The sequence below is a fragment of the Astyanax mexicanus genome, chromosome 11 (assembly GCF_023375975.1).
Source record: "Astyanax mexicanus isolate ESR-SI-001 chromosome 11, AstMex3_surface, whole genome shotgun sequence".
In the NCBI taxonomy this organism is placed as follows: Eukaryota; Metazoa; Chordata; class Actinopteri; order Characiformes; family Acestrorhamphidae; genus Astyanax; species Astyanax mexicanus.
This window is the reverse complement of record NC_064418.1, coordinates 3,272,526-3,300,231: the sequence shown is the minus strand read 5'-3', so window position 1 is coordinate 3,300,231 and position 27,706 is coordinate 3,272,526. Positions and strand designations below refer to the sequence as shown.

Here is a 27,706-nt window from a genome sequence, read left to right as displayed (position 1 = left end):
ATACACAGGATATAAAAAAAATGAGTAGAAGGGTGCGGTAAAAGTGTAGTAAAAAATAGAAATTAGAAATAGGTCAGCAACAAGAAAGCTAACAAAAACAAACAAACAAATTGCTAGGCAAAAGGATTAGTCAAATATATAGATTCAATTCCAGGCAACAGAACAGAAATGGGGGCTATTTATGCTAGAGGGATCAGGTAAACATGATTAGAAGGACGGTGAGTTAGATCGCTTAGGTGTCACGTAATCAGGCATGTTCTGGAGGTTTGCAGGGATGCTGTGTATATATTTATACGGGTGCGATTACAGTACACACTGCTGTGTGAGTCACATTCAGTAGGCTACAACACAGTGAACACTGTGACCTTAGTGAATTAAACTTTAAAGAATAAAATCCAGATTTAGCCCCGTCAAGCACTTATACAACTTTCCTTTCTTGTTCTGCTCTTCCTGTAACGTTCCTCAGGCAAATCGGGTGACGTTAGTGTCAGTTTCTGATAAGGTTCCTCTGAGCTGCCCTCAGAAAGCCTGTTCTGCAGGGAGGTTGTAATGGTTCAGGCAGTGGCGGCAGGACTCAGGAGCGTGTCTGATTTCCTGCTTCGTTCCTTTAGCTTCTCCAGGCCTGTTCTCAGAGCCGGACCATCCGTTCCCAAAGCCCCCGGGTCTGTTTATCCATTAAACTTCTGGGGAAGAGCAGGAGCAAGTGCTGAAGTCACCCTGTGTCCTTCTCTCTGTCTCTTCTCTCAGCTTCACCCCCTCCCTCCCTCCTTCCTTCTCCTGCCCTTTCTCATGTCACACTCGCGGTCACGGTTTTCACGGGGAAGGCATGGAGCAGAGCATGCTGTCGACGCGTGAGTTAGTGCCAGCCAGCCAGCAGTTCACTCCCGTCCACTCTTTATGCCTCCAGGCCTGGTGGAGACGCATTGCTGCATGGCTCCATGGCTCCAGACTCGCCGCCTTGTTTGGTATATTTTATCTCAGTCTGCTCCAGACATACCAGCACCTTCCTCAGCCCCGTGCCCTCTCTCACACCTCCAGCACAGCACAGCGTTTTGTTTTCAGTCAAATCTGGCTCCCTGACAGGGATGAATAAATCTCCCCAAACAGGAATCAGGTGTGACACGATATCGCGTCAAGCTTGTTATTTTTGGGTGGGGGTTTTTAGTGTGTGAACGGCAATAAAGCCAGTCGTGATTCACACACACAGAAACACACACACACCCCTCAGAGTATTAAAACCATGGCCTGCAAATAATCAACCTCAAATCAAAAAAAGGTTGTAACAGTATAAAAAATGCTATAAAAAACATAGTTTTTTTACATTGTATTTGGCATTTGATACAGTGAAAATGCAGGGTTTCATACAGACAGTGTTTAGCTTGTGGCTGCACTCATAGATGCCATAACTCATAGATGTGATAACTCCTGACAATTAAGCAATCAAGATTGTAGCAATCATTGTGTAATAGTGTAGTAATTAGTGCAAAATAGCACAATTTGTTAATCTTAAACTTTGTTGTAAGATTATATAACATATTATTTTACTATTTTCATTTTTATTTTTTTCAAACAAGCATATAAAAAAAAAAAAATATATATATATATATATATATATATATATATATATATATATATATATATATATATATATATATATATATATGTCACGTCTTAGCCCTGTCTCATGTCTCTGTGTGTCTTCCCCACGTGACCTGTGCCTCTCTGTGTCTCCTGTCAGTAGATTTCCACCATGTGTTTCTCATTTGTAGCTCCGCCCCTTCCCCAGGTGTTTCCAATTTTAGTGTTTCCTGTTTCTTTAAATAGCCCTCGTCTACCACTTTGTCTCCGTCGGTCTTTGCACCTTCCCCTGTCGTTCGTCTTTCTCTGTGTTTCATTGCCTTTGTTCCTCACGCCTTAGTCTCTGTGTTTATCTCTAGTTTTATGTTTTGTATATATCCCTGCTTTGTGTTTATTAGTTTATTCCCTTGTTTATATTTCCCTGCCCTGTTTGGTTTGTTTATTATTATTGCTCGTTTGTTTTGGTTATTGGTTATTTGTGTTTCTTTGTTTAGTGTTACTCGTTCCTTGTTTCTTTGCTTATTTGTTATTTATGTATTAAATTATTATTTATTTAGTCCTTACCTGCACTTGTGTCTGCTTTCCTCGTCACCCTGCTTGGGTCATTCCTGACAATATATATATATATATATATATATATATATATATATATTTAAATAACAAATAGACATATGTTCTATTCAATCGACTTTTCCCCCAAAATCATCAGTGCACCCTATAATTTACTAGTGGTAACTGTGGCGAGTGCTGCTGCACCCAGCCATAGTGGAAATCTGTAAATCAAAGCTTACTGTAAATAAGCTTATTTACTCAAATAAACAGTTTTCAGGGGAGAATTCTGTGTAGATTAACATCCAGCTTTCATTTGACTTTAAAAGGAAATGTTAGTTTTTTTTAAGAATCACAGTTTTGTTTACTTAGCTTAGCTTTAATTAACTTAGCCCAACGGACCACAGTTTCTTACAGGGTACTTCAGGAATTACAGTGTGCTGAGCTAATGGTGTTGACAGTTGCGTATCCGAGTTCTTTCCCCTGATAGCACGTTTTTAAATAGCTAATGCTGCCTATAGGATGAGATTTTCGAAAGGGTGTTCATACATTTTTCAACAAGACAATGCAAAACCATAGGCTGCACATGTATCAAAGGCATATTTGCGGGTTAGAAAATTCCTTTTTTTTAATAATGTCCCAATATGTTGGTGTTTTGCTGTTGTACATTTTGTGAATTAAGTTTCTATTCACATTCCTGTGCAGTCCAGAGTGACCCTCCTGAGCATGTTTGTCTTTGGAGTGTTCATTAGAGACCTGCTTTTAAAGCTCCTTTTGTGACGGTGGCTCGGATTCACCATGTGTGCTTTGACTCCTCTTGTCTACAGTAATTAACACAAGGGCAGGATGGAGCTCTGCTAATTAACGGCCAGGAGAAACTCCTCAGGGACCGAGGAACCCTTAGGACTGGAGCTTAGTCACTGTGCTCGGGCTTTACTGTGTCCCCGCAAACTTCTGACAGCGAGTCCTTGGCCGTCTTTACCAGCTAAAAAAAGAAGACACCACCAATGTCAAACCAGAGACGCTTAATCTTAAATAAACAGATTCTCTGTGCTGATATATTGAGAATAAGTCTTGGAAGAGATCTTTTCCTTTAAAGATAATACCCACTGAAATACAGCCATTACTGTTTTATTGCCCGGGCATGTGCTCTTCACCCGGGGTTGCTAGGCAGCAGGGCAATAGAACAATTGCCAATCATTTGGAAGCGATGTTCTGCCAAGTCTTTTAAATGTCACCCTCACACTCGTGTGTTTAATTGCATCGCTCGGGTTCTTGGGTTCAATCAAGTCTTTGTGCCTGGAAACACCTACTTCTACTTTCGTGCGTTATTTCATCACGTCCTTTTTGACAGGCAATAAAAATAATTCGATTTTTACAGTTTTTCCATTCTACTTTAACTTCATAACTTCTTTTGTATCCACAGAATCAGCTGACATTGTTTTTTTTTTTGGTGGAAAACTTTCCACTAAAACTATGGGTGCAGAAAATATGTAGCTGAAAATGGTTAAAAAAAAGGCATATTCAGTCTTCATCCGAATGAGTGAAAATGAGTGACTCATATAATAATATATACCAAACAATATTGCACTTTTTTTTGTTTTTTTGGGGTGGCGAGTTTTAAAAAAGATTTTAAAAATGTATCTTCTTTACATTTAGGCTTCTTTTTAAAGTGTTGTTAAGTAATAACACTTTTTTTTGAGATGCTCCTCAATTACCTTCCAGTTCCACCTTAGCTATGTGACTAACAACCTCACACCCACCTCCACCCATTCTCCTCCTTTATCTCCATCACTCACCTTAACCTCAGGAGGATCAAGCTAGAGAACCATCCTCAAAGAAGATGCACTGTAAAAACAACAACGAAAAAAACATTTTTACAGGCTTTTACCAGTACATTTTACAGTATTTTTCCTGCAAATGATTTTTTTGTCTCCAGAAAATAATCTTGAACTGACTGTTTTGTAGCAACATCAGGCAATTTTGGCAATTGTAAGCAAACTAAATCTGAAATAAAACGTTTTTGGTACAAAAAATTTAGGAACAGTTTTTGTAATTTTTGCATTTTTTATCTATGTTATATTTTGTAATTACTTTTTTAAGTATTGTGATAATTGTAATTGATTATTAAAATGTAATTTGTTTGGTTGTAAGAGGAGTAAGAGATGTTTTTGGGTAGTTTTATGTTTCACCATCATGATAAAAAATAAGCTGAGATCTTTTAAGGGTGTGTCCGTTTGGAGTAACTCAATTTTAGAGGTTCCAGATCAGGACAGCCTGTTATTTTTAGGAAAGAACAGTTTATAGTGTTGTTCTCAATGAGGTTAAGGTCTGGACTCTGTGGGGAACTCTCTCTCAATCCATGTGTGAAAATGATAAATGATGATCTCATGCTCCCTGAACCCTGAACTCTTTCACAATTCCAGCTCCATGAATCCTGATATTCTAGTCATCTTGGAATATGGCCGTGTGTATCATCAGGGAAGAAATATTAAATCCATTGATCCAGGAATAACCTGGGTCTATAATATTCAGTATATTCCGGTAGCAACCCCAGTTAAATCCAGGTAGAGACTTTTTTCTTATTGACGTATTTAGAACACTTCTGATTTGACGTGATTTTTGAAGTAAAATGCTGGGAAAACACATGATCTATAAAGAACAATTGGGCCAAAAATTCAGTTTCACTTCTCTAAAGCATGTTCTCATGCCTGCGTTGTCCTCTGTTGTCTCTGTTGTGATTTTCTCGGTTAAGTTAAAGCCTGACAGCGTAGCTCTTTTCCCTGGGCGTAATTACTCTGCTCTGCTGATTCCCTCAGAGCAGTCTCGCTGTGGATAAGGATCCCCTGGAGGAACCAGGATGTGTCCTGCAGCCCTTCAAAGCCAAGAAGCCAAGGAGAAGCTACAAAGCCTCTGGGCTTAGCGATGCGCCGAGAGACCCTTTGATGAATGATATTTGAAAGACTCTGGAAACTAATATTTTGATTGACGTCCCAAATGACGTTCAAACAAAATATATATTAGCATCCAGTCCAAGATAAGCATTAATATTTCAGAGTTTATCAAAATAAAAAGACATGCAGAGCTTAAAATCTGGGCAGACTCGAGCTGAAGCTGAAGCTGAGAGAATCTCACACACTTACAGTGTACAGTACAGGCCAAACGTTTGGACACACCTTCTCTTTTTTAATGCATTTTCTTTATTTTCATAAAGAAACTACTATTTCCATTGTAGATTATTCTCACTGAAGCATCAAAACTATGAATGAACACATGTGGAGTTTTATCTACTTAACAAAAACTGAGCTGAACCTCCACAGTCACCGGACCTGAACCCAATCCAGATTTAGGGTTTGGGGTGAGCTGGAGCACAGAGTGAAGAAGACAAAGGAGCAACAAGTGCTAATAAACACCTCTGGGAACTCCTTCCTTCCTTCAAGACTGTTGGAAAACTTTTCATTTCAGGTGGCCACCTCTTGAAGAAGCTCATTGAGAGAATGATGCCAAGAGTGCGCAAAGCAGTAATCAGAGCAAAGGAGGGATATTTTGAAGAAACTAAAATATAATTTTTAGTTATTTCACCTTTTTTTTAGTTAAGTACGTAAAACTCCACATGTGTTCATTTTTAGTTTTACTTTTAATGTTTATTTGTGTAAACATCTTAGCTTGGTTGTAAGGATTTGAGGATCTGAATTAGAATCAAACTTAATTTGCTGAGTATAGCACACATGCTCACAATGGGTGGGGATGACCATTTAAATGGCTTAGGGGGAAATTATGTATTATTATAAGTATTTATTACAGTATTCAGTAATGTATACACTGTCCCTTTAAAAAGACTCTGTGTCTGTGTATCCGGGCATTGGGCGGGGGCGTGCAAAAGTTTATGGCAAAAGTTGGGGTCAAACTGGGTGACGTAATTAATTATCGTTAAAAAATTATAATGTGTTACTGATTCCAAATAAATCCAAAATGTTAACGCTTTTACATTGACAGCACTAGTTCAAATACATACATGAAACTTTTTTTGTTTTCCTGTCATTAATTTTGCTTGTGTTAGCCTGCTTGGTAACACTTTAAAATAAGACTACCTTTATAAAGGGTTTATAAATGGTTTACAATTAGTTCATTAATGATTACTAATTAGGCTGTAAATGCCTTAAAAATCCTTAATTATCAGTTATAACACATACGTAGAAAGGGCAACCTAATTTACATTTACAACCTAATTAGTAACTATTAATAAACTAATTGTAAACCATTCATAAACCCTTTATAAAGGTAGTCTTATTTTAAAGTGGTACCGCCTGCTTTACTTGCTAACAGCTTACTGCTTCCAAAGTTTCTGAGTATAACTTGCACTTACGAATTTTGTTTATGCATTACGTTTATTTAGTCTAGTCCTCCTCGTGTTTTAGCTTGGTCTATAGCTTTCTGCATACCGTGTATTCTCTGTTTGACTTCATGCATCAAAGCATGACAGAGCATCTTGTTCATCATGCTGATGAGATGTGAAGACGATGACCAGAAGCCAAGTCTCGTCTCTAACCCTCTCTTAGGCTCATGTGTCTTTTTGGTGAAGCAGGAGATGCAGGGCGCAGGCAGCTCTCGAAGAGAGTGTAAAAAAATCTCTTTTTGTACAAAACAAACAGTGCTTGGAAATCCACACTTGGCACACAGGGCTTGGTGAGCAGTTTCTGGAGCGAGCGGCACATCAGAGCCTTCGCTCTGTTCTTAGTGAGGGCTGCTTGGACGAGTGCCCGGGGCTGTGGGCGATTGTTTTCAGAGTGGAAGCTCCGTGTAGGCTGGTGGAAGCTGTGTAGGTTATGTAGGCTGCATACAGAGTATGCGATAAGAGGCTGATTGTGAAAATCGTCAACAATTACTCCAAATCCTGCATTTTTACCAGGGTAAGGCCAGTCGTGTCATGTGCAGCACTGATGACAAAAATGTTTTTCACTGTCAGAATAGGCGTGTTCATGTAGTGGTGTCTAGATAGATGTGTATACAGCACTTGTTATTGCCTTATTATTAACCTTCAGCATGATGTACTGTATATTTGAGTGTGTGTTTTAAGTGTGAGTCCACACACAACAATCCAAACCCCATATCATGTAGAACTTAAAAAAAAGTCAAGCTGTAAAAATGAATGTCAATACAAACTTAATATAACAAATAAAAAGGCAATAATGATATGAATATAATATGTTTTGTTTTGTAAGTATATATGTTGAAAACACACCAAAGATATTTAGTAATATTATGAAAAAAACTCTAGTTAGTAGGGGTGTAACGGTACGTGTATTCTTTACGGTCTTTACAAACCGTCATGGTCCGGGGGTCACGGTTTGGTTCGTGCAAACGCACGGAAAATACACAATACAAGACTTGTGGAACCAATGAAAATAATGCAGAACTAGTGTAAAAAGAGTGTGAGCAGAAATGCAGATAATTTAAATTGTCCACAACTGGAGCTGTGCTGAAATTGCACCCTGCCATAAGAAAATGAATTGTCACCTGTTGCCTTCCAGTGTGAACGCAGGGTTAGGCGCTCGTACTGTCTCTCACTCGCTCACCCCCTCCTTTCTCTCTCTCTTACACCGTGTCTGTATCTCTCTTTCTCCCTCTCTCTTTCTTTCACGCCGTGTCTCTCTCTCTCTCTCTCTCTCTCTCTCTCTCTCTCTCTTTCTTTCACACTGGCTCTGTCTCTCTCTCTCACTCTTTCTCGCTGTGTCTCTGTCTCTCTCTCTCTTTCTCTCTTTCTCTTTCTTTTACACTGTCTCTGTCTCTCTCTCTCTTTCTTTCATGTCGTGTCTTTGTCTCTCTCTGTTTCTTTTACACTGTCTCTGTCTGTCTTTCTCTCTCTCTCTTTTACGCCATGTCTGTCTCTCTCTCTTTCTTCCACAACGTGCCTTTGTCTCTTTCTCTCTCTCTCTCTCTCTCTCTCTCTCTCTCTCTCTCTCTCTCGCTTCTCTCTCTCTCTCTAGGTCTGCCAGACCTAAACCACACTACACTATTGTTACAATATTACAATAATACTGGGAAATTCCAGCATTCAAAAATATTCATGATTTTAGTTAATTTTTAATTAAATGACACCACTACTATAATTTAATTTTGACAATCTAATGCTGATATTTCTTAAAACAGAATGCTGAAATGTATCCAGTAATATGCTTAGGAAAAAAAAAATGCTTTGTAAAGTGCCACAATCAGGCTCATTGTTTGTTTGTTCCAACAAGATCTAAAAGATGGATCCTCTCATGATGACAGTAGGAGAGAACCCTGGTTTTTAATATTTAATAAAAGAGCTCCAGCCCCTTTACAACATTTCATCCCAAAAACAAAACATGATTAATATGAAGATTCATTATTATTATGAAGTTAATAAAGGTGAGGGGATACAGAATGACCAGCCTCTTTATATTTTCCAGCAAACATATCGAAAAAATACCGAACCGTGGAGCTTATACCGAGGTGTGAACTGAACCATGAATTTTCTGTACTGTTACACCCCTAGTAGTTAGTAATTCCGATTTTTATACTTTAGAAAACTCTATATTCTAGAGTAAAAAAAAACAAGAACACGTTCATACATACATCTGTTCTTAAGGCACTGCTGCTATTACTTTAGTGCCAAGATTTCCCGTCTGATTTCATTAAAGAAACTTGCCTAACGAGACTCTCCACAACTCTGGCCTCAAATCTCAAAGCTATGCTAAAGCCCTGCAGCTACAAATTCATTATAAACCAATTTAAGACACAGTGAGGAATCAGAGTCTACAAATCTCCTCTGTTGACTTTCCAAATTGGACCCGTGGAACTGAAGACCCAAATGATTTGGATCCAGGTTATTTTCTCTGCAGTTGATTATTTTCATAATGTTCTATAGTATTTTCTTTAATTAGTCCACATTCCTGAACTGTTCTTACTAATTTGTGCACTTGGGTGGTCTGCGCACAAACACTACTGACCTAAAGCCTTCAGCTGTTTAACTCTGCAGTAGATTAACCTCCTGATACATTTACATTAAAGGCATTTAGCAGAAGCTCTTATCCAGAGCGGCTTACCAAAGTGCTTAGTCATATACTTGGAACATCCAAGGATACTGATACTGACAGTCTGCTGCGAGCAGTACACAATTTTCTTGAATCTAATGGTTCAAGTAAAGATTTACTAAATTATACAAAAACCTGAGGAAAAGAAAAGGAAGGTGGGACTTCTGTGGACGATTAAAGCTAGCAAGTAATTCTGCTCTTTAAATACTGTTCAATCAGATGGAGTTCACTTTACCACACTGTCTTCTCAGCGTTTTGAGCCCCGTCCACACGAATGCGGATATTTACAAAAATGTAAATATTGTTCACAAGGCAGTTGATGATTAGAGAAGGCGATTTAATTTTTATAACACGCAGACTACAGTCCAATATCCTCAACTCTGAACGGCGAAAGATCTAGTGCTGCAGTTAGCGGCTAATGCTAATACTGCTCCAGCCTTAGTGCTGGAGAAACTTCACTGAAACTTGTAACTGTATAACTCTGTGCTTAAGCGGTGTGGCTTTACTGCTCCTTAATACCTGACTGATAGAATTCATACATAAGGCGCACCGGATTAAAAGACACTCTGTCAAAATTTGGAAAAAGTATAGTTTGAAAAATTCACATGCGTTTAAAACTCTATGAGTCTTGTCGTCTTGTCCATAAGGATGGGCCAGAAGGTGCTGTTTTATGATATTTTTCTTAAATAGCATAAAACCATTAGCTCAAAGATGAGGTTAGTTTAAACATGGAATTGTTTGCTAAGTGCGGACCACGCCTAAAGAAGTAGAGAAAGAAGAAGGAAAAAAGGGGAGGGAACTCAGGGAAATTTGGGCTGGAGTTCTGAACTGCGTGCTTGAAGAAGCGTGCAGTTATATCCCCCCCTTTTATTTAATGAGAAGTGGAAGAGTAGAAAAAGGGGGTTGTTGGGGAGGAGGTGGGTTGCGAACTTTCGTCACGAGAGATAGTTAGTTAGGGGAGGTATTTATAGGACGGTTGATTGATACGGGGTGGAGTTAGAACGTAGAGTTCGGGCGTGGTCCTTCTCCCAAACTTTTGTTATTACATAACATCATTTAACGTGTAATTATGTTAATATAATATATACAGTGGTGTTTGAAAGTTTGTGAAACCTTTAAAAAATGTTTTTATTTCTGCATAAATATGACAAAAACATGAAGAAAAACATAAAGATTTACACCACGCCAATGCTACATGCATTATTAAATTATCTGATCAAGGAGTTCTCAGAGGAAATTAAAAATTAAGAGAGAACATTGAAGACTTAGTAGTTCCTGGAAGTTCGAGCAGTTCTTTTTGCTTCACTTTAAACCCAGAAGTTGTTTGAACTCAAATAAATTAAGTCTGTTTTACATAAAATTGGAGATTTTTCTAAACAATACTCAACTATTTCAAGTTAGTTGAACATTTGTGTGCACATATACTGTACTATTCAAACTGAGATCTTTAGATGTTTAGTCTGTTGCCATTGGCAGCTTCTTTTCCATTGGCTTACAATCTATTTGCATACTGGGCGTGTCCAACAGTTTCTGACAGACACTCACCATTAAAGTCTCTGAAATTCTCTTTACCTCTGTTTGAGATCACTGTTGGGCAAACAGGTGCATGATAATCTTCAGCTCCTGTTCACTTGTTTTCTATCACATCAGCATCATCATCATGGCATATGAGGCTGTTTATAGATAAGCTCAGTTTCAGGAGATCAGCACTGCCTCCCATTCCCCTTCTAGCAGGACGTCAACGTTTTCAATTAGTCGGACGCTCGGATCGCTGGACGACTAAACTAATTGTGGGCTAATCCTCATCCACTCCCTCGTAACCCCCTAAAGACGCCGGCGATCCGTCCGACTCGGATTAGCCATTGCCGGAGTGGTGGGATGGGGGTCGGGCAGCGCTAATCTGGTGCTTTTCCAGAGGCTGGATCATAAGCTGGATTGGAGCTTTGTTCTGCCCTGCATGCAGGACAGATTACGTGCAGGACCAGGTGTTGTAAAGGCTGGGGGCGGGTGCAGTGTGGATAGGGATGGTTGTAGTTTGGGGGTTAGTAATAAGTAGGTTAATGAATGGATAGACAAAAATGTAACTATGATCACAGATTAAATAGCAGATTAAATTATCGTATTTTACAGACTATAAAGCACACCAGATTATTGCTCTATCAATGAACACATTTTCTGGTCTGTTTTTATACATAAAGAGCACCGCATTATAAAATGCATTTTAAGTGACAATAGTAAAGAACAAGTCAAAAGAGCACTGGATGTTGATCTACACAGATTTCTCACCTGAAAACTGTTTATTTAGGTGGGTTATTAGCAGCACTTAGGGCTAGTAAATGCTGCCCAACTGTGCTAAACTGAGGAACCCTGAGTGTTCCAGTTAGCCAGGAAGCTATCAGCTAGCGGTTTGTCCCACGTAGCTTGTTTTAACACAGTAAACACACAGGCTACAGTCTAATATTCTCACCTCTGAACAGCGAAAGAGCTAGCGCTGTGCTTAGCAGCTAATGCTAATGATGTTGGAGAAACTTAACTAAAACTCCTGTATATAAATATAACAAAAACATCATCAGATTTTCGAAAGAACGAAAGTTAGTTGGAAAGTCTCCAATATTGTTCCGTAACTGTTGCTCAGGAATTTTCTCGGTACACACTGCAAAAAATCCACTGGCAAAAACTAGGCAAATATATATGTAAATTAAGACATATATGCTTATTTTAAGCAAAACAAATATGCCAAAGGGGCTTAGTTTCTAAGATAAAAAAACAGTGTACCAAAAAGTTTCAAAATTAATCAAGTAAAACTTAAATCATTCAAAAATCACAGATTTTCCTGCAGAATAACTTAAGAGCTGACTGTGCTTATTTTGAGTTCAAATGATGTAAAATAAGGTTTAATAAGGAACATAAGGTGAAAATAAAGTAAGTAAGACTGATTAAGATAATTCTTTCTAAAATGAGCTAAAAAATCTAACACTTACACAATGCTTAGTAAGACAAAAAGTCCTATCAGAGAAGAATATAAGATTTATTTAGTTAAAAATAGAAACTTTCACTGTGCAGAACAGCTTCAACACTGGGATGTTTCTGGGTTTTCTAACATTAACTTGTTTTAGGTCCTTCCAAAACCTTTTAACTGAATCAAGTATAATATTTGTTTGTCTCATTTGTTTAACTGGGTTAAAAAATTGATGATCCTTTAGGTCATATTTATGTAGAAATATCGAAAAATAAGATAAAAGGATTTACAAACTTTGAAATATCACTGTATATAAACTGGCCTTTCCACTGTCAGTGTGTGTAGGCTGAAATCTTCTCCCACTTGCCCACGTCCAGCAGACATTTAGCCTTTTCATTGAGATTATTATTCTCTCTGTGAAGTCCATCGTGACACGCGAGGCCGCATTTATCTCCGTTTTCACACAGAATGTTCTCTCTGAGTATTCAGCTCATAAATCCGCTGTAATATCTGCCTTTCTACACCGTCCCTCGTGTGGACTCAGAGCAGATGTTAGCTCTAACGAGTGTGATGTGTGAATGTGAGAATTAATATTGCCTGGAGGAGCGCTGGGAGGATTCAGTAAGGACTCGGAACCAGGGAAGGACTGATGTCACTGCAGCCTTTCCCTGCCAAACAGCTGATGAGTCGGAATAGTTTAGAATGGGATCCTCCTTAAGGACCGGGATCCAGCGCTTATTAAAAACAGCCAGAGCCGGTTCTTCTCGAGCTGAAACCAAACTAAAACAACTCTGACTGCTGCTGTGCTGTTTCTTTCTGTTCTGTTCTGCTCTATTCTAAGAGGCACTGTATCTCTGTACAGGGGTTGGAGAATGAAACTGAAACACCTGCTTTTAGAGCACAATAATTGATTGTGGTGACGGACAGTTCAGGTGGAAACAGGAGAGTTGAGGTGCACATTGAATTCTGCGTGATTTGATCAGCCGTGGTTTTATGTTTTTTGGATACAATCCGGGTTAGCACCCGAACATTCCTTTCAGACAGCTTCCTCTTACAGCGTCCACAGTTAATCCTGTTGGATGTGGTTGGTCCTTCTTGGTGGTATGCTGACATTACCCTGGATACCGTGGCTCTTGATGCATCACAAAGACTTGCTGTCTTGGTCACAGATGCTCCAGCAAGACGTGCACCAACAATTTGTCCTCTTTTGAACTCTGGTATGTTTGAACACCTATAATGTTGTGTGCATTGCAGTATTTAGAGCAGAACTGTGCTCTTACCCTGCTACTTGAACCTTCACACTCTGCTCTTACTGGTGAAATAATGTGCAATTAATGAAGATTGGACACCAGGCTGCTCCAATTTAACCATGAAACCTCCCACACTAAAATGATGACAGGTGTTTCAGTTTCATTGTCCAACCCCTGTATGTCTGTATATCTCTCACTGTCAGACTTTTCCTCTCTTCCCCTTTCTTCTCTTCTCCACTCTTTTCTTAAGCCCACCTCCCTCCTAACTGACCATTATCTCTGCTTTTCTTCTGTCCTCCTGGTATTCTTCTCCATCTGCCCCCCCCCCCTCCTCTCCTCCTTTCTCCTGATTAGCTGAAGATGGGAAGAACAGGACTATATTTAACCACACTTCATCTCCCAGTACAGCTCCACTGTGCTTGTTGCTTTGGTATCCCTCTTATATTTATGAAACGAGGGTTGGGTTGTGATGTTGCTGTAATTTATATTATGAAGAGAACAGACTCTTCTGCTCACCTGCAATTTTCACTCATTTATCTAATTAATAACCAAGATTGCATATCTTTCCTTTGTGCGCTCCTTTACCCTGTGTTCACACTGGCAGATAAAGTGGTTACAAGCAACCAGTCGTTTTCTATGTGAGTCTACAATGTGTTGCAGCTAAAGACATGGCAACAAATCGATTTAAGATTTTCGTAACTGTATGCAAAGCAATTATGGCGTGGTAAGGCAATTTTCTAAACTGATTGGTCAAACTAATTCTTTGTGTGAATTGCAGACATGGGGTATTGCAGTATGCTGTTCACTAAAGTATTTTGGTTCTAAATATGGAGGAGTGGCTCATAACTGACATTTCTTTTTCTGTATAATATGACAATTTGGAGGAAAATTAGGAAAGTCGAGAAAGTGCCCCAATAGCATTAAGAATTGGCTTGAGCTTGACTGATGTATCGTAGCATCGGCTGAGACTTGTGTGCTCGGCACCTATATAATTGGCAAAAGTGGTGTGGGCCTATTTCCACATTATACTCAGCATCCGGGGTATTGGCAAAAGCAGCTTGGGCTTATTACCATATTATAATTGAAGATGTTGACGTACGTGGCACTTGGTCTAGATAAAAGCTGAGCATTTGGATCAGAATGAGTAACTCAATCTCAGTGTAGGGTATTGAGCCTAGAAATGGCTCAAGTAATTTGTACTATTATGCTCCACTGATTAAAATATGCATGGGAGTGCTCGTAACACATAATCCACCCTCCATATGGATAAAGTCATGCCCTTCAACTAATAGGAGGAGAATTAAGGAGATCTGTGTAAGCGCAGTAGCCATACAGACCCGAGTCAAATGCTACTAATTATTTATGATGTTTTTGTCAGATTTTATCAGTGATTTAAAAGATGATTGTTTAAATTGTAATTAGACATTTGGTATTGAGTATTTTGGATTCTCTCCATTCAAAGAGATGGAACTCTGGACTATGGCTTGCAGAGAAGACTGCCAAGTGAAATTACTTGCTTGTAAAGGCTTTGGTAGTGGATAGCTCAATAGATTGCTTGCTAGATTAGCCAGCATGCTAACTGGCCATGCCGACACCCATTTTCACGCAATCTGCTTTAAACAAACCCACAAAAGAGAAATTTGAGACAATAGTAATTGTCGGCTACCAGTGTGAAAGCAGGGTTAGGTATTGCCACTTCCTATAGCAAGACGTCATTCCCACTTTTTCTCTTCTTCTCTTATCATTATCTAATGGTCCTTGGAATGTTCACTTGTTGGCAAGAGCTGAATAATTGCAAAATATGGGCATAGAGAAAATATTGAATTACTATATATTTAATTGAATATATATTTAAAACAACAAACAAAAACAAACTAAAAGTAGAAAGCTTAGGAGGATTAAGCCTTGCAGATGACCTTTCAGCTTTTAGACTAGTGTGGTGCATTAAGAGCTTTTCAGAACGGTCGCCATGGTTTCCTGGTGAATACTGACCGGCCGCTGTTTGTGAGGATGCAGGCGACCTGCTTTCCTGTTCCCTCTGTGGTGCTCTCGGGAGCGACGGCGCTAAATGCTTCTGCTCCCCTGAGCCCGGCCAGGCCACGGTCACCAGTCCCAGCTCACCACAGACAGGCTGCACTACCTGTCTGACTTCTTCCTGGACATGCTTCCCAGCCACCTGCTGACCTGATTCCACTGCTGCAGGTTCCGGCTCATCAGCCAGACAAGTCCCTGATGCTTTTTGAGGAATGGCATCTGCCTGTGGAGTAAAGAGCAGGGCAATCTGATGGACAAATGATAACGTAGAGTCTCACGTTTCTGCAAGCGACTCTCAATTCCTGTCAATCTTGACCTGCCTGCTTTTTCTAATGCTGCTCTTCAGAAAGCTTTAAGAAGGGGCCTGAAGGTTTCCCCTGTCGTCTCCCAGATCATTGTAAAACCCAAATCCACCTAGATCTTGTTGCTCCTGCGCTTCAGGAAGCATCCGGAAGCTCAGGTTCCATTCTAGTGCCTGTATTATTGATCAGACAAGGGTACGGGCTTGTCAGGTTACGCCACTTCTGTACTTAATCATTTACGCAACCTTACCCTCATACAAGCACATAGTAGCACAGTTCCTACCTACACACATGTACACACTAGGGGTAGGCGATATGGCCCTGAAATCCCCTAATATCACAATATATCGTCATGGTATTTAACGATATTCTTGGCGATATGAAAAAAACATTGAATAAAAAGAATATTGCAAGACGCAATACACTACTGCAACAAAATGAAAATTCTATTTTATTATTGCATACAATGTCAATGATCCAGAATGTCATGATACTAATAATGCACTCCAAATATCTCCATATATCTAGGAATAAAGTAAAATTAATTATGCTGATATAATGCATCTAGTTTCTCTGATTTTGCTATTAATAGTTTTATGTTTGAGTAAAATGAACATTGTTGTTTTATTCTATAAACTACAGACAACATTTCTCCGGAATTCCAAATACAAATATTGTAATTTAGATGTTTTTTTTTTGCAGAAAATGAGAAATGGCTGAAATAACAAAAAAGATGCAGAGCTTTCAAACCTCAAATAATGCAAAGAAAGAGAGTTCAGAAATCAGTATTTAGTGGAATAACCCTGGTTTTTGATCAACACAGTTTTCATGCATTTTGGCATCATGTTTTCCTCCACCAGTCTTACACACTGCTTTTGGATAACTTTATGCTGCTTTACTCCTGGTGCAAAATCAAGCAGTTCAGTTTGGTGGTTTGATGGCTTGTGATCATCCATCTTCCTCTTGATTATATTCCAGAGTTTTTTTTAATTTGGTAAAATCAAAGAAACTCATCATTTTTACTGGTCTCTTATTTTTTTTACAGATCTGTATATAGTGGGAAATGAGAAATCTGGTCAGGCATACAGTAAAGCTTGGTCTGTACCTCCTGTATTGCCTGTGTTACTATGTAGGTCCAATTATGTCATAAAGAACAGTGTTAAATAGTGCAACAGTGACATAATGTGTTTGTTTTTGGATTTTTTACAGAAGATTTCTTTGTGATATAAATAGTGCCGTACTGAGAGCTGACATTTTAAAGCTAGTCACACAGTCCTGACAGGAACAAACCTTCACCAACGCCTCCAAGACAAGAGTGGATAAGTTCACTGTCCTGAATATGTCATCATTTACGTACTACCGTTTTCTATTTAGGTAGTCTACCTCAGATGCCAGATAAAGTTATCCTCAAGCTCATATCACTGTGTGGCTGTTGTGTTCCTTTCAGGAGACTCAGGGCACCTAAATTATGTACATGTGTGGCAGCTGAAGCAGGGCTAACACCTACATTTCAAACGTTTGTGCACTCAGAAAGAGAATACTCACTCTGTGAACCCGGTACAGGACCCAAGAGATAAAGACGCTTACGCCCATGTTAGTCATCTTAAACGCTTTTTTAGCATTTGAGCAAATTCTGTGGATAATATCTAATTCTTTGTTTTCCATCACCATGTAACACTGTCAGTCTACCTGCCACACAACAAAAACTCAAATTCCCAGCATGCACTCACTCTGGACTTTCCTGACTCTGCTAAACATGTTCCCGCTCCCCCAGCTTCTAACTGTCTACATCTGGTCTGTGTTGTATACTGTATATACCCCTCTGTCTCCTCTGTTCATCGCAGAGTTTTGAATCTAGTTATCTAGATCTTCTACAACGTGTTTACTTTATTTATTTCCTTTGTTACCGATTTATTTTTTTGCGTCTAAAAGATCTAAAAGAAATTAATATATTTCTTGTTGTGTTCCACTATTATCTCACATGTTTTGACATATTCCTTCACATACAAAAACCTTAAAAACATCACAAGTGCAAGAAAAACTTTCTTGCTGTAATCTCTGTTGACTAAAGCACGTCTCCTGAATCGTAACTCACCACTGGATTATCTGTCTTTCAGGATCCGTCAGTGGCCAAGGTCAGTGGTGGGCGGAAGAAAACCGTCTCCTTCAGCAGCATGCCTTCAGAAAAGAAGGTGAGCAGCGCTGCCGACTGCCTGGCCTTCATGCAAGGTGGCTGTGAACTGAAAAAGGTGCGTCCCAACTCACGTGTCTACTGCCGCTTCTACACCCTGGACCAAGAGCAGGCCTGCCTACGCTGGGAGCCCTCGAAAAAGGACGGGGAACGTGCTCGACTGGACATTTCTGCCATCCGGGAGGTTCGTACAGGAAAAAGCACGGAAACCTTCCTCCACAACGGCCCCTCAGAACACCTGGCTGAAGAAGCGGCATTCTCCATCATCCACGGGGATGAGTACCAGTCGCTGGACCTGGTGGCTCTCTCAGCCGATGTAGCCAACATCTGGGTGACGGGTCTGCGGTATTTGGTGTCTCACCCGGGTGCCCTGGCTGGAGGAGGTGGAGGTGAGGGTGGTGTTGGAGAGGGAAGCATTGGGAGCCGGATGAGGAGGGACTGGCTGGCAGCAGAGTTCGCTCAGGGGGATGAAGATGGACATGGAATTGTTTCTGAGGATACAGCAGTGGCCACCATCTGTAAACTCTGCCCTGGAATCAAGGAAGCAAAAGTAAGAGATATGGCAAAAGATATGCGATAGTTGTATGATAGCTGGCCAGTGTGTTCATGGCAAGGCAATGTGAATTCATTCAAGTTTTGATGGCTTTTTTATTCCTTAATCTACATTGTAACATATGCACTTGGAATATTCTCCAGAAATCTCCATGTAAAGAGACAAGTGGAGAAATTTAATGGATGTAGAAATCACATCCGCATGCAGAATGCAGTAGGCCACACATGCATAATCCCATAGGTCAGTGCAACAGTCTTAAGCTTCATTGGGAAATGGCACACAACACTAATTCATGTTGTCATGGAGTAAGGCGCCTCACCAGCAGTGTCCGTATTCTCCACCAAAGTGACAATGCCCCTGGGGATAGGACCATAGCCTCTGGCCTGGCAGTCATTGGAGGGCAGGTTTTCTTAATTAACCATATTTTTTGCACAATAAGGCGCATATAAATACTTACATTTTTCCAAAAATTGACAGTGTGCCTTATAATCCTATGCACCTTATGTATGAATTCTACCCGTAAGGCATTAAGAAGCAGTAAAGCCACTCTGCTGTACAGCATTATTAAGGGTACACTTTCAGTGATGTTTCTCCAGGACTCAAGCTGGAGCAGCATTAGCATTAGCCGCTAACTGCAGCTCTAGTTGTTTAACTGTTCAGAATCTACAAAACCAGACTGTAGTCTGCTTGTTTGCTGTGTTAAAACACAAGAAGAACTGCTAGATGATAGCGCCTTGGCTTACCGAAACACTTAGGGTTCCTCAGTGTAGCGCTGTCAGGTGGGATTTATTAGCGCTAAGCACTGCTAACCATCGCTAGTGCTACTGCAAAGTGCGCTGTTGAGAATATTGGAAATCTAAGCTTACTGTAAATAAACAGAAGCCCTTTACTCACCCAAATAAACATTTTTTAAAATGTGACTTATAATCCGGTGACCATTAACCAGAAAACAGACATTCATTGATAGTAGGCCTTATAATATGGTGCGCCTTATAGTCTATAAAACTGTGTCTGTCACTGCTGATTCTCGAATGCCAAGCCGGTTGCCATGTCCTTATCCCCAGGGGCGTTGTCACACTGTCCAATGATATGTGCCATGTCAGTGAAATCTACAAGCAAATTTCTTTCATTACTATGGTCATATAAGTCCAGAATCTTGCTTTTGTCTGCCCTATATTTCTTCATATTTCTCTCCCTAAAAGTGTGTTTAAATGTGAACGTGTCATTACAGCTCAGAAGACCACATGGGGAAACCAAAGAGACAGCTGAAAAAAAAAACGAAAAACGTGTTGGTTCTGCTCATTACATAACCGAGAGTAAAATATTATTATATTATTTGAGGTGTGAGGGATGAAATAAGAAAGCAGCAGGTGGGCCTTGGACCTAAATAGAGCCAATCAAATGGGTTATTCCAGGCCCCGTCTCTCTGCATCACAGTTCACCCAGGCTTATTAACCAACCCTGCTGAGCTTCACAGTGACCGGGGAGGGGGGCGAATCTAGCAGCTGCAGGGATGCTGAGTGTGTTTGTGTGTCTGTGTTTGTGCGTCTGTGTGTGTGTGTGTGGACAGCTGAGGACAGGAAGAGGACAGGCAAGAGCCACAGGGCTGTGTTTCCAAGTCTTTGTGACAGGGGGTGTGAGGCATCTGCTTCATGTGGCAGGAGAAGAGAGACAAGCAAAGACAAAGAGGTCAAATTGAAAGGGCAGAAAAGTTCGGCCTGCTAGTTGTATTTGATTGTCCCCACTCTAGGCTATACTCTGATCTGGGATATGCATGGCAATGTCATATTTCAATGGAAATCTGTTGTTACAGATTGAGACTGATTTTTGAAAATGATTTGCTGTGGCTTGATTTAGTGGCAGATAGATAAGAAAACACAATGCACAATAATTTGAGTAAATTGATATTTATATACTCCTTATTTTTGGTTTAAACTAGCTCTGTATATTACAATATATGTCAGATTTAACACATTACAAAAGCTTTGATTTAGAAAAAAAAAGTTCTTACTCCTTTGCTTTCCACATTCTTCTTTCAGGTACGACTACGGTTCAAGGAGATCCAGCGCAGCAAGGAGAAGCTGACATCCCACGTGACGTTAGAAGAGTTTCAGGAGGCTTACTGCGAGCTGTGCACTCGGCCCGATGTCTACTTCCTTTTAGTGCAGCTATCGAAAGACCGAGAGTGCCTGGACACTCAGGATCTGAGACTCTTCCTGGAGACTGAGCAGGGGCTGCCGCTGGCCACCGCCGAGGGCTGTCTAGAGCTTCTGCGGCGCTTCGAACCCTCTGCAGCCGGACGCGAAAAAGGCCTCCTGGGTCTCGACGGCTTCACGCATTACCTACAGTCGGCCGAGTGCCAGCTGTTTGACTCTGAGCATCAGTTTGTCTGTCAGGACATGAACTTGCCCCTGTGCCACTACTACATCAATGCCTCATACCGCTCCTACCTGCTGGATGATCAGGTGCACGGCAGGGCTGATTTGGGGGGGCTCATACGGGCGCTGCAGGCTGGATGCCGATGTTTGGAGCTCGGCGTGACAGATGGTCCGGACGGGGAACCTCTTCTCGGGGTTGACCATGGAACAGATGGTAAACACCTGCATCACCACCACCATCATCACCATCACCATCATAGCCCGGTGACTTTGAGGAGTGCCCTGGAAGTGGTCAACAAGTATGCCTTCCTAACCTCCCAGTACCCCCTGATGTTGTACTTGTGTCAGCGATGCTCCCCTGGCCAGCAGAGGACTCTGGCTCATCATCTCAAGAAGGTGTTCGGCACAAAGCTGTACAAACCTGAAGCCGTGCCAGTCAGTCTGGGTGGTCGTGCCACCACCCTTCCATCTCCTGAGCAGCTGAAAGGAAGGGTGCTGGTAGTGGGAAAGAAGCTGCTTCAGGAAGAGGAAGGATCTGAAGGAGAGGTTTCAGAGGAAGATGAGGAGATTGGTGGCGGAGGTCCACTGGCTGGTCGACGAATGACCATTCCTGGAGAGGAGGAGCTTGGGGTTGTCTTGGTTGTTCCTCCACCTCCTCAGCCAAGAAGACTACGCCTGCGTCGGGAATTGTCTGACTTGGTGGCAGTGGCTCGAACGGGGAGTCGTAGTTTTTATGCTCATCGCACCAATGCCCAGCAATCCCAACAGCCTTCTCCGCCTTCCACCCCTTCCACTCCTAATACCCCAGTTTCCCCAGAATCACCTTACTGGACTCTGTGCTCTCTGGGTGAGGGCGAGGCAGGCAGAGTTGCCAGCGAGAGCCCAGAGGAGCTTGTGACCTTTACCAAACGCTTTCTGACAAGAGTCCGACCCAGCTCTGTCCGCTTGGACTCAAGCAACCCCAACCCGCAAGGCTACTGGAAAGGAGGTGTGCAGCTGGTAGCACTTAACCAGCAGACGCCCGGTGCCATGCTGGACCTGAACCGAGGCCGCTTTTCCCAGAACGGTGGCAGCGGCTATGTTCTCAGACCTGCCGTCATGAGAGACGAGGTCTCCTACTTCAGTGCCCAGTCGCAGGGCTGTGTGCCCGGGGTGCCAGCTCAGACTCTCAGGGTGAAGGTGATTAGCGCCCACAGCCTGCCCAAACCCCAGGGATCCGGCGCCAAAGGCGAGGTCATTGATCCATATGTGGTGCTGGAACTGCACGGAGTACCTGCGGACTGTGCAGAGCAGAGAACCCGCACTGCTGCCCAGAACCAGGACAACCCTCTATTCGACGAGACGTTTGAGTTTCAGGTAAGAGATGAACGATTGAATCCTCGGCGCATCCTAAATATAACATATTGCTTCAGAAACACATTCCTTGTTTGAAAGCCAATCCTGACAAGAGGGATTTTGCAGTGAAGCTGTTTTTCAAGTGGGATTAGGAATCAGACAGGCTTGTAATTATTAAGAGACAAAAAAGCACCAGCAGAGAGGAATTAGATCACCGCAGGTTCATTTCCATATTGATTGCTGAAGGCTTTAGAAAACTGATTTCTTTCAAAATACTTTTTAATTATGGGCTGGTCTCTGAAATAATATGTCCCAGCATTTGGAAAGCTTTGAATTATTTTGTGGATCTGCTTTAATAATGTCATTTGAAAGGCAAGGGTAGTGTGATGTACAGAGTTTTCCGCCGCCAACTGTTTCTTTGCAACTACTGTTTCAACCATGTTTCCCTAAATACTTTATTATCCTCCTTTACCATTTTTTTAATGGTCAGAATCCCACAAGGCCATCACAGAGCAGCAGTTATGTGGGTGGTGGGTCATTATTCTCATTATGGTGGTGGTGTGTTATTGTGTATTGGCGGCATGGAGGCTTAGCGGGTAGCATGTTTGCCTCCCAGCATTGAGGTCTTGGGTTCAAGTCCCTATCTGGGTGGAGTGTCTCCCTCTGTCTGTGTGGGTTTCCTCTGGGGACCCCAAAAACATGTATCTCAGATATATTGGATGCTCTAAAATTACCCAGAAAAAAAATCATACTCTAATACTCTGTCCAGGTAGACGGTTGTTTCCGGTTGAGAGTACGCTGTTCGCTATTGGCTGCCACTTCTCACTGGATGATTGCTGAGTATAAATAAATGGTTGTGTGTAAAAATGTGATTGTAAAGCCCCCTTGGGTTTCTAGAAAGTCACTATATAAGTGTAACTTCATTCATTAATTCCTTTATTAATGAACTGGTTGCTATGAGTGGATCAGTCACAGCTGTCTGTGGACAGCATCTTGTGACCACTTGATACAGGACTAGAGGATAAAGCCATCAAGATTTAAAAGTATTGTAGCCTCCTATGGTGACAGTATGAGAACGATATTACTCATGTCTGCTGTTAAATAAATACGTTTTCTGAGAATAATTATCACTTTTTGTATTTTTTGGTTAGAATTTCGAAAAAGTATATTTTGATAGATGGATGGATGGATGCTTTATTTATACCGAAGGAAATTTAGGCATCCAGCAGCAATAACACAATACAATAAGAAATATATTCAACATAAATTAAACGCAGAAGAATAGAAAATATATAAGGGTGAAAGGTGCAATGACATTAGTTATAAAAGTGACTGATGTGCCATAGAAGTATTAATATGCATATATAACAAATATAGTTCTGTAAAGTGAATTTGTGAATATTTAAATACCCAATCATGGTTAAAAAAGTACTTGAATGTAAGTGAGGTTGGGGAAATGTTAGTGTAAAGAATTAAGTGGTTAAAAATGTACATGTAGTGAGGTGATCTAATAGTGTAAAGTTGTCTGCTGTCTTTAACCGTACCGTCAGCATCTCTCACCAAACACTCTCACGTTTCCTAATCTGTGAAGTTCAGTCCACGAGAGAACCTGGCAATTGAGCCACTTTACAATACACTTTACAATACAGTACACACACTGACACTACAGTATACATTATTAACGTAGCGCTGCCTGCTCTCAGCAGCTCTCCTCACAGACCCGTATACACTCGAATGTCTTACCTAGTGCTGGGCGATGTGGGAAAAATCATATATCACAATATGGAATTTTTTTTATATCACGATAACAATATATATATATATATCATGATATACCACATTTAAGCATGTTTTCAGTTATTCTTCGAAATACATGACAAAATAATAGCATTGCTCACTTTTTTCCAACTTTATTTCAAAGTGACATTAAACCCAACTTTCACAAAATGAGAATTACTACCTTTTAGTGCAGCAATATATATGTATCAAATGAAAACAGATGAGGTAGATGCAATAGCAATTTTTTTCAAAAGAACAATGCGTCTCCATCGTTCAGCTCTCATGAGTTTAATAACGTAAAGCAGCGTCACGTCGCAAAACCACATTATGAAGCTTTTTTTTGCGAAGATTACTTTATTATCACTTATATAAACTGAGTTTATGCAAAGTGACCATGTCAATACATTTCATCGTAGCCTACTTCATATATTTGCATGAATAATTGATGAAATTACTGTAGAAACGATAGAGACAATAGAAGGTAAGTAGCACGATAAACACTTTTCACAATATCGTCCCCACAATATTTATCATCATATCGCACAGCACTAATCTTACCCATTGATTATTCCCTTTTTTCACGCTTTATTATAACGAGGCACCACACATCTCAGCACAAATTCCACCATCTCAGCTCTGACAAAGTCTAAAAACACGGCCTGTAGCTGAGGTGGTGTCGTGTTAAAGTGTGACAATAACACAAATATTATTGCTCAGCCTGGCCTTGGCATAAACAATTAAAGAAGATCTGAGTGAGCACCACACTGTGGCTGGAGGCCAAAGCAGCTCTGAGTTCTGACGAGACGCAGACATCGACCGGAGCTCGAAAACTGTTGCCAACTATCCATCTCCTGAGCCCCCTGCCATACACTCCTCTGAGACTAAATGCAGAACATCACTGTACTGGAACTTAATGTAAATGAAGAAATAATCAGACAGATGTAAATATGATTATATCGTTTTTTTGCTGGTGTATGTTTGGCATAGAAAGGCATGAAGCACATTTATTACATGTTTGGTCTATAAGAATTAATGTTATCATGATACGGCCGCATAACCTACAGGCTTATTTCTGATGGAATATAGTAAAAACTATAGTACTGATTATTTGGTAAATAAAATACAGCTTTTCTTTTTTTTCCTACATTATAAATGAATAGTGAAGTAATCCAGGCTATAAAGGAACACATAAGGATTCATGTAGTAACTTAAAAGTGTGAAAAAAAAAACAAAATAAAATACTTGTCCTGGGTTGGTCCTGATGAGAGCCAGTTTCATCATAAGGTTTTTAATGGGCTTTGTGACTTTTTTTTGTGGGTTTTTTTTTTTCTTTACTTGGTTGAGTAGTTGTTGCTTCTCATAACCTGGATTCGAACATTACTCAAATATTCACTATTCACTGTATACCTGTAACTCTACCTCTTCACTACTTTACTTTAACTGATGCTCTCAAAAATTTATTAAGAGACAAGAAATTCAAGTAATTAACTCTTGATGAGTTCAGCACAGCTGTTAACTGAAAGCCCTGAATTCCAGGTGACTCTACCTCATAAAACTGACTGAGAAAATCCAGCAGAGATATGCAGAGATGTGCCAAACTGTCTAATCTAAGCAAGAGAAATTGGATTTAGTAAATAATTTCAGATGTTTTTCTTCATAGTTTGGATGATTTTGTGTAGAAATTCTTTCAAACAACAAAAAATAAATTTTAAGAACCTGCACAAACTTGATAATAAAAACAAATGCATCAAAAATAAATATTATTAAAAACAGCAGCATCAAAATTATGTTTGACCTCAAATTAGAATAGATAATAGCAGCACAAAAACATATATAGATATATTTATGAATAACAATAAGGTAAAATTAAACGAATAAAGAAGATCTTTTTTTTTTATTTGCAGGACATATTATATTCTAACTTTTGTACATTTTGATGAATATGTGCGTAAATACACCGAAAAGGAAACGTTTATAGGCTGTACTTTGACCTGGCTCAATCCCATTTATGAGCTGTTAACATGCGGTTCACAAGAGGGAGAGTTTAATCATATTGATAGAAATTGTGAGACCTATACACTATAATCAAAAAACACTTGTGATGAAAATAGCTACGTTTATAATATTTAAAGGCTTTTGTCTGGTGCTGTCAGAATCTGTTAGTAGTGTTTCTAAGGCAACTTCATTTCACTTGAATCTGTTTCTATTTCGACACAAGTACCTAAAATGACATACTATTTTGTCACCATTAGGTTGTGCAATATTTTCCCCTATAATTTACACACCCTGACTGCCATACATTATTAATATAACACTGCCTGCTCTGCACTGCATCCCCACACGTATGTGAATTGTTATACTAATAGGTTGAATTCAATTTGAATTGGTCCATTATGACACCACTCACGTTATGTTGGAGAGGTTGAGTCATTTTCTTGTATTTCTGTCTATTTTCTGTCTATTTACTGTTAAATGCAGGACTGTGATGATATTGTAGATTCTTACTGCATGTAACAGGAAATAGAGAGAAAATTGTAATGCAGTAATATAAAAAAATTTAACACAGTAAAAAAGTCTTGTATATTTTGTATTTGTTTTAATATTTGCTGTATTTACTTACTGAATTGTTTATTTGGAGCTTATTATAATTTTATACAAAATCAAAGTCTTAGTGCATTCTCTTTAAAAAAATAGACACATTTTTTTGTTTCTACTGATACTTATGAACCTTTTTATTGAATTTCCCCTCCAGGATCAAAAGTATCTATCTATTTATCTTATATTTATATTTAATAAACTGTACTATTATTTTGTTTGCTGTAGTATATTCTTAAAATGTATTAGAAAAAAAAAAAGGTTGTCATATTCACTCTAAAAAACAGAGGTACGATATGAGTACTTTTTTGTACTCGAAGGTACACTCTTTATAATTGTACTCTCAAAGGTACAATATTGGTCTTTACGGGGTCAGATTTGTTCCCTCTGAAGTACAAAGTAATTTCTAACAGCAATAAGTACAAATTTGTACCATTTAACCAGCCAAAGGGTACATTCAGTATTCTGCATCACTGTACTAATGAACAATATATATTTACATTGCACATTTTTTATTTGAAAGCCAGACAATTTTGTATCATCAAGTTTTTGAGCCATATTCAGTTGATGATAATGTTTATAATCTTTATAATCTTTACTGGCACAAAAACCATGGGTACAAAAAAGGACTTTTTCACTGAAAGGTACTTTTTTGTGCCTCAATATAAGGTACAGCCCCAGCGACAAGCTTTGTACTCTTTTAAGTACAAATCTGTACTTATATTTCTTAGAGTGTTGCCAAAAATACTTATACAGAAAAAATATCATAAACTTAAATATTTGATATTATTTTAGGGCAATACTGCCCATCTCTGTTATGCGAGGCATCTGCACATCCTTACTGTAAAACCAAAACTAACCGGATGAATAGTAACCAAATATATATATATATATATATATATTTGGTTTGGAGAAACATGTCATCTGCTGCTGTTGATCCACTGTGTTTTATTATCAAGTCTAAAGTCAGTGCAGTTTTGTTTTCCCACAAAATCTTACAGCACTTCATATCTTACAGCTTCCCTCTGCTACTGACAACAACTTTTATAGAGATGCAGTTTTCATTTTCCAGTAGGACTTGGCACACTGCCCACACTCTCCACCAAAAGTACCAATTGGTCTTAATATATAATATTCTAATTTCT

General features: G+C 39.8%; 1 protein-coding gene across 1 annotated transcript in view; it reads left to right on the top strand.

Moving 5' to 3' along the window:
• Positions 1–27,706, top strand: part of plcl1 (phospholipase C like 1) — a 114,841-nt gene that overhangs the window by 69,485 nt on the left and 17,650 nt on the right. Inside the window, exons 2-3 of the mRNA XM_022680644.2 lie at positions 17,848–18,471; positions 20,514–22,208. Of these exons, the coding sequence (XP_022536365.2) occupies positions 17,848–18,471; positions 20,514–22,208 (2,319 nt within the window). The remainder of the gene's footprint in view (positions 1–17,847; positions 18,472–20,513; positions 22,209–27,706) is intronic.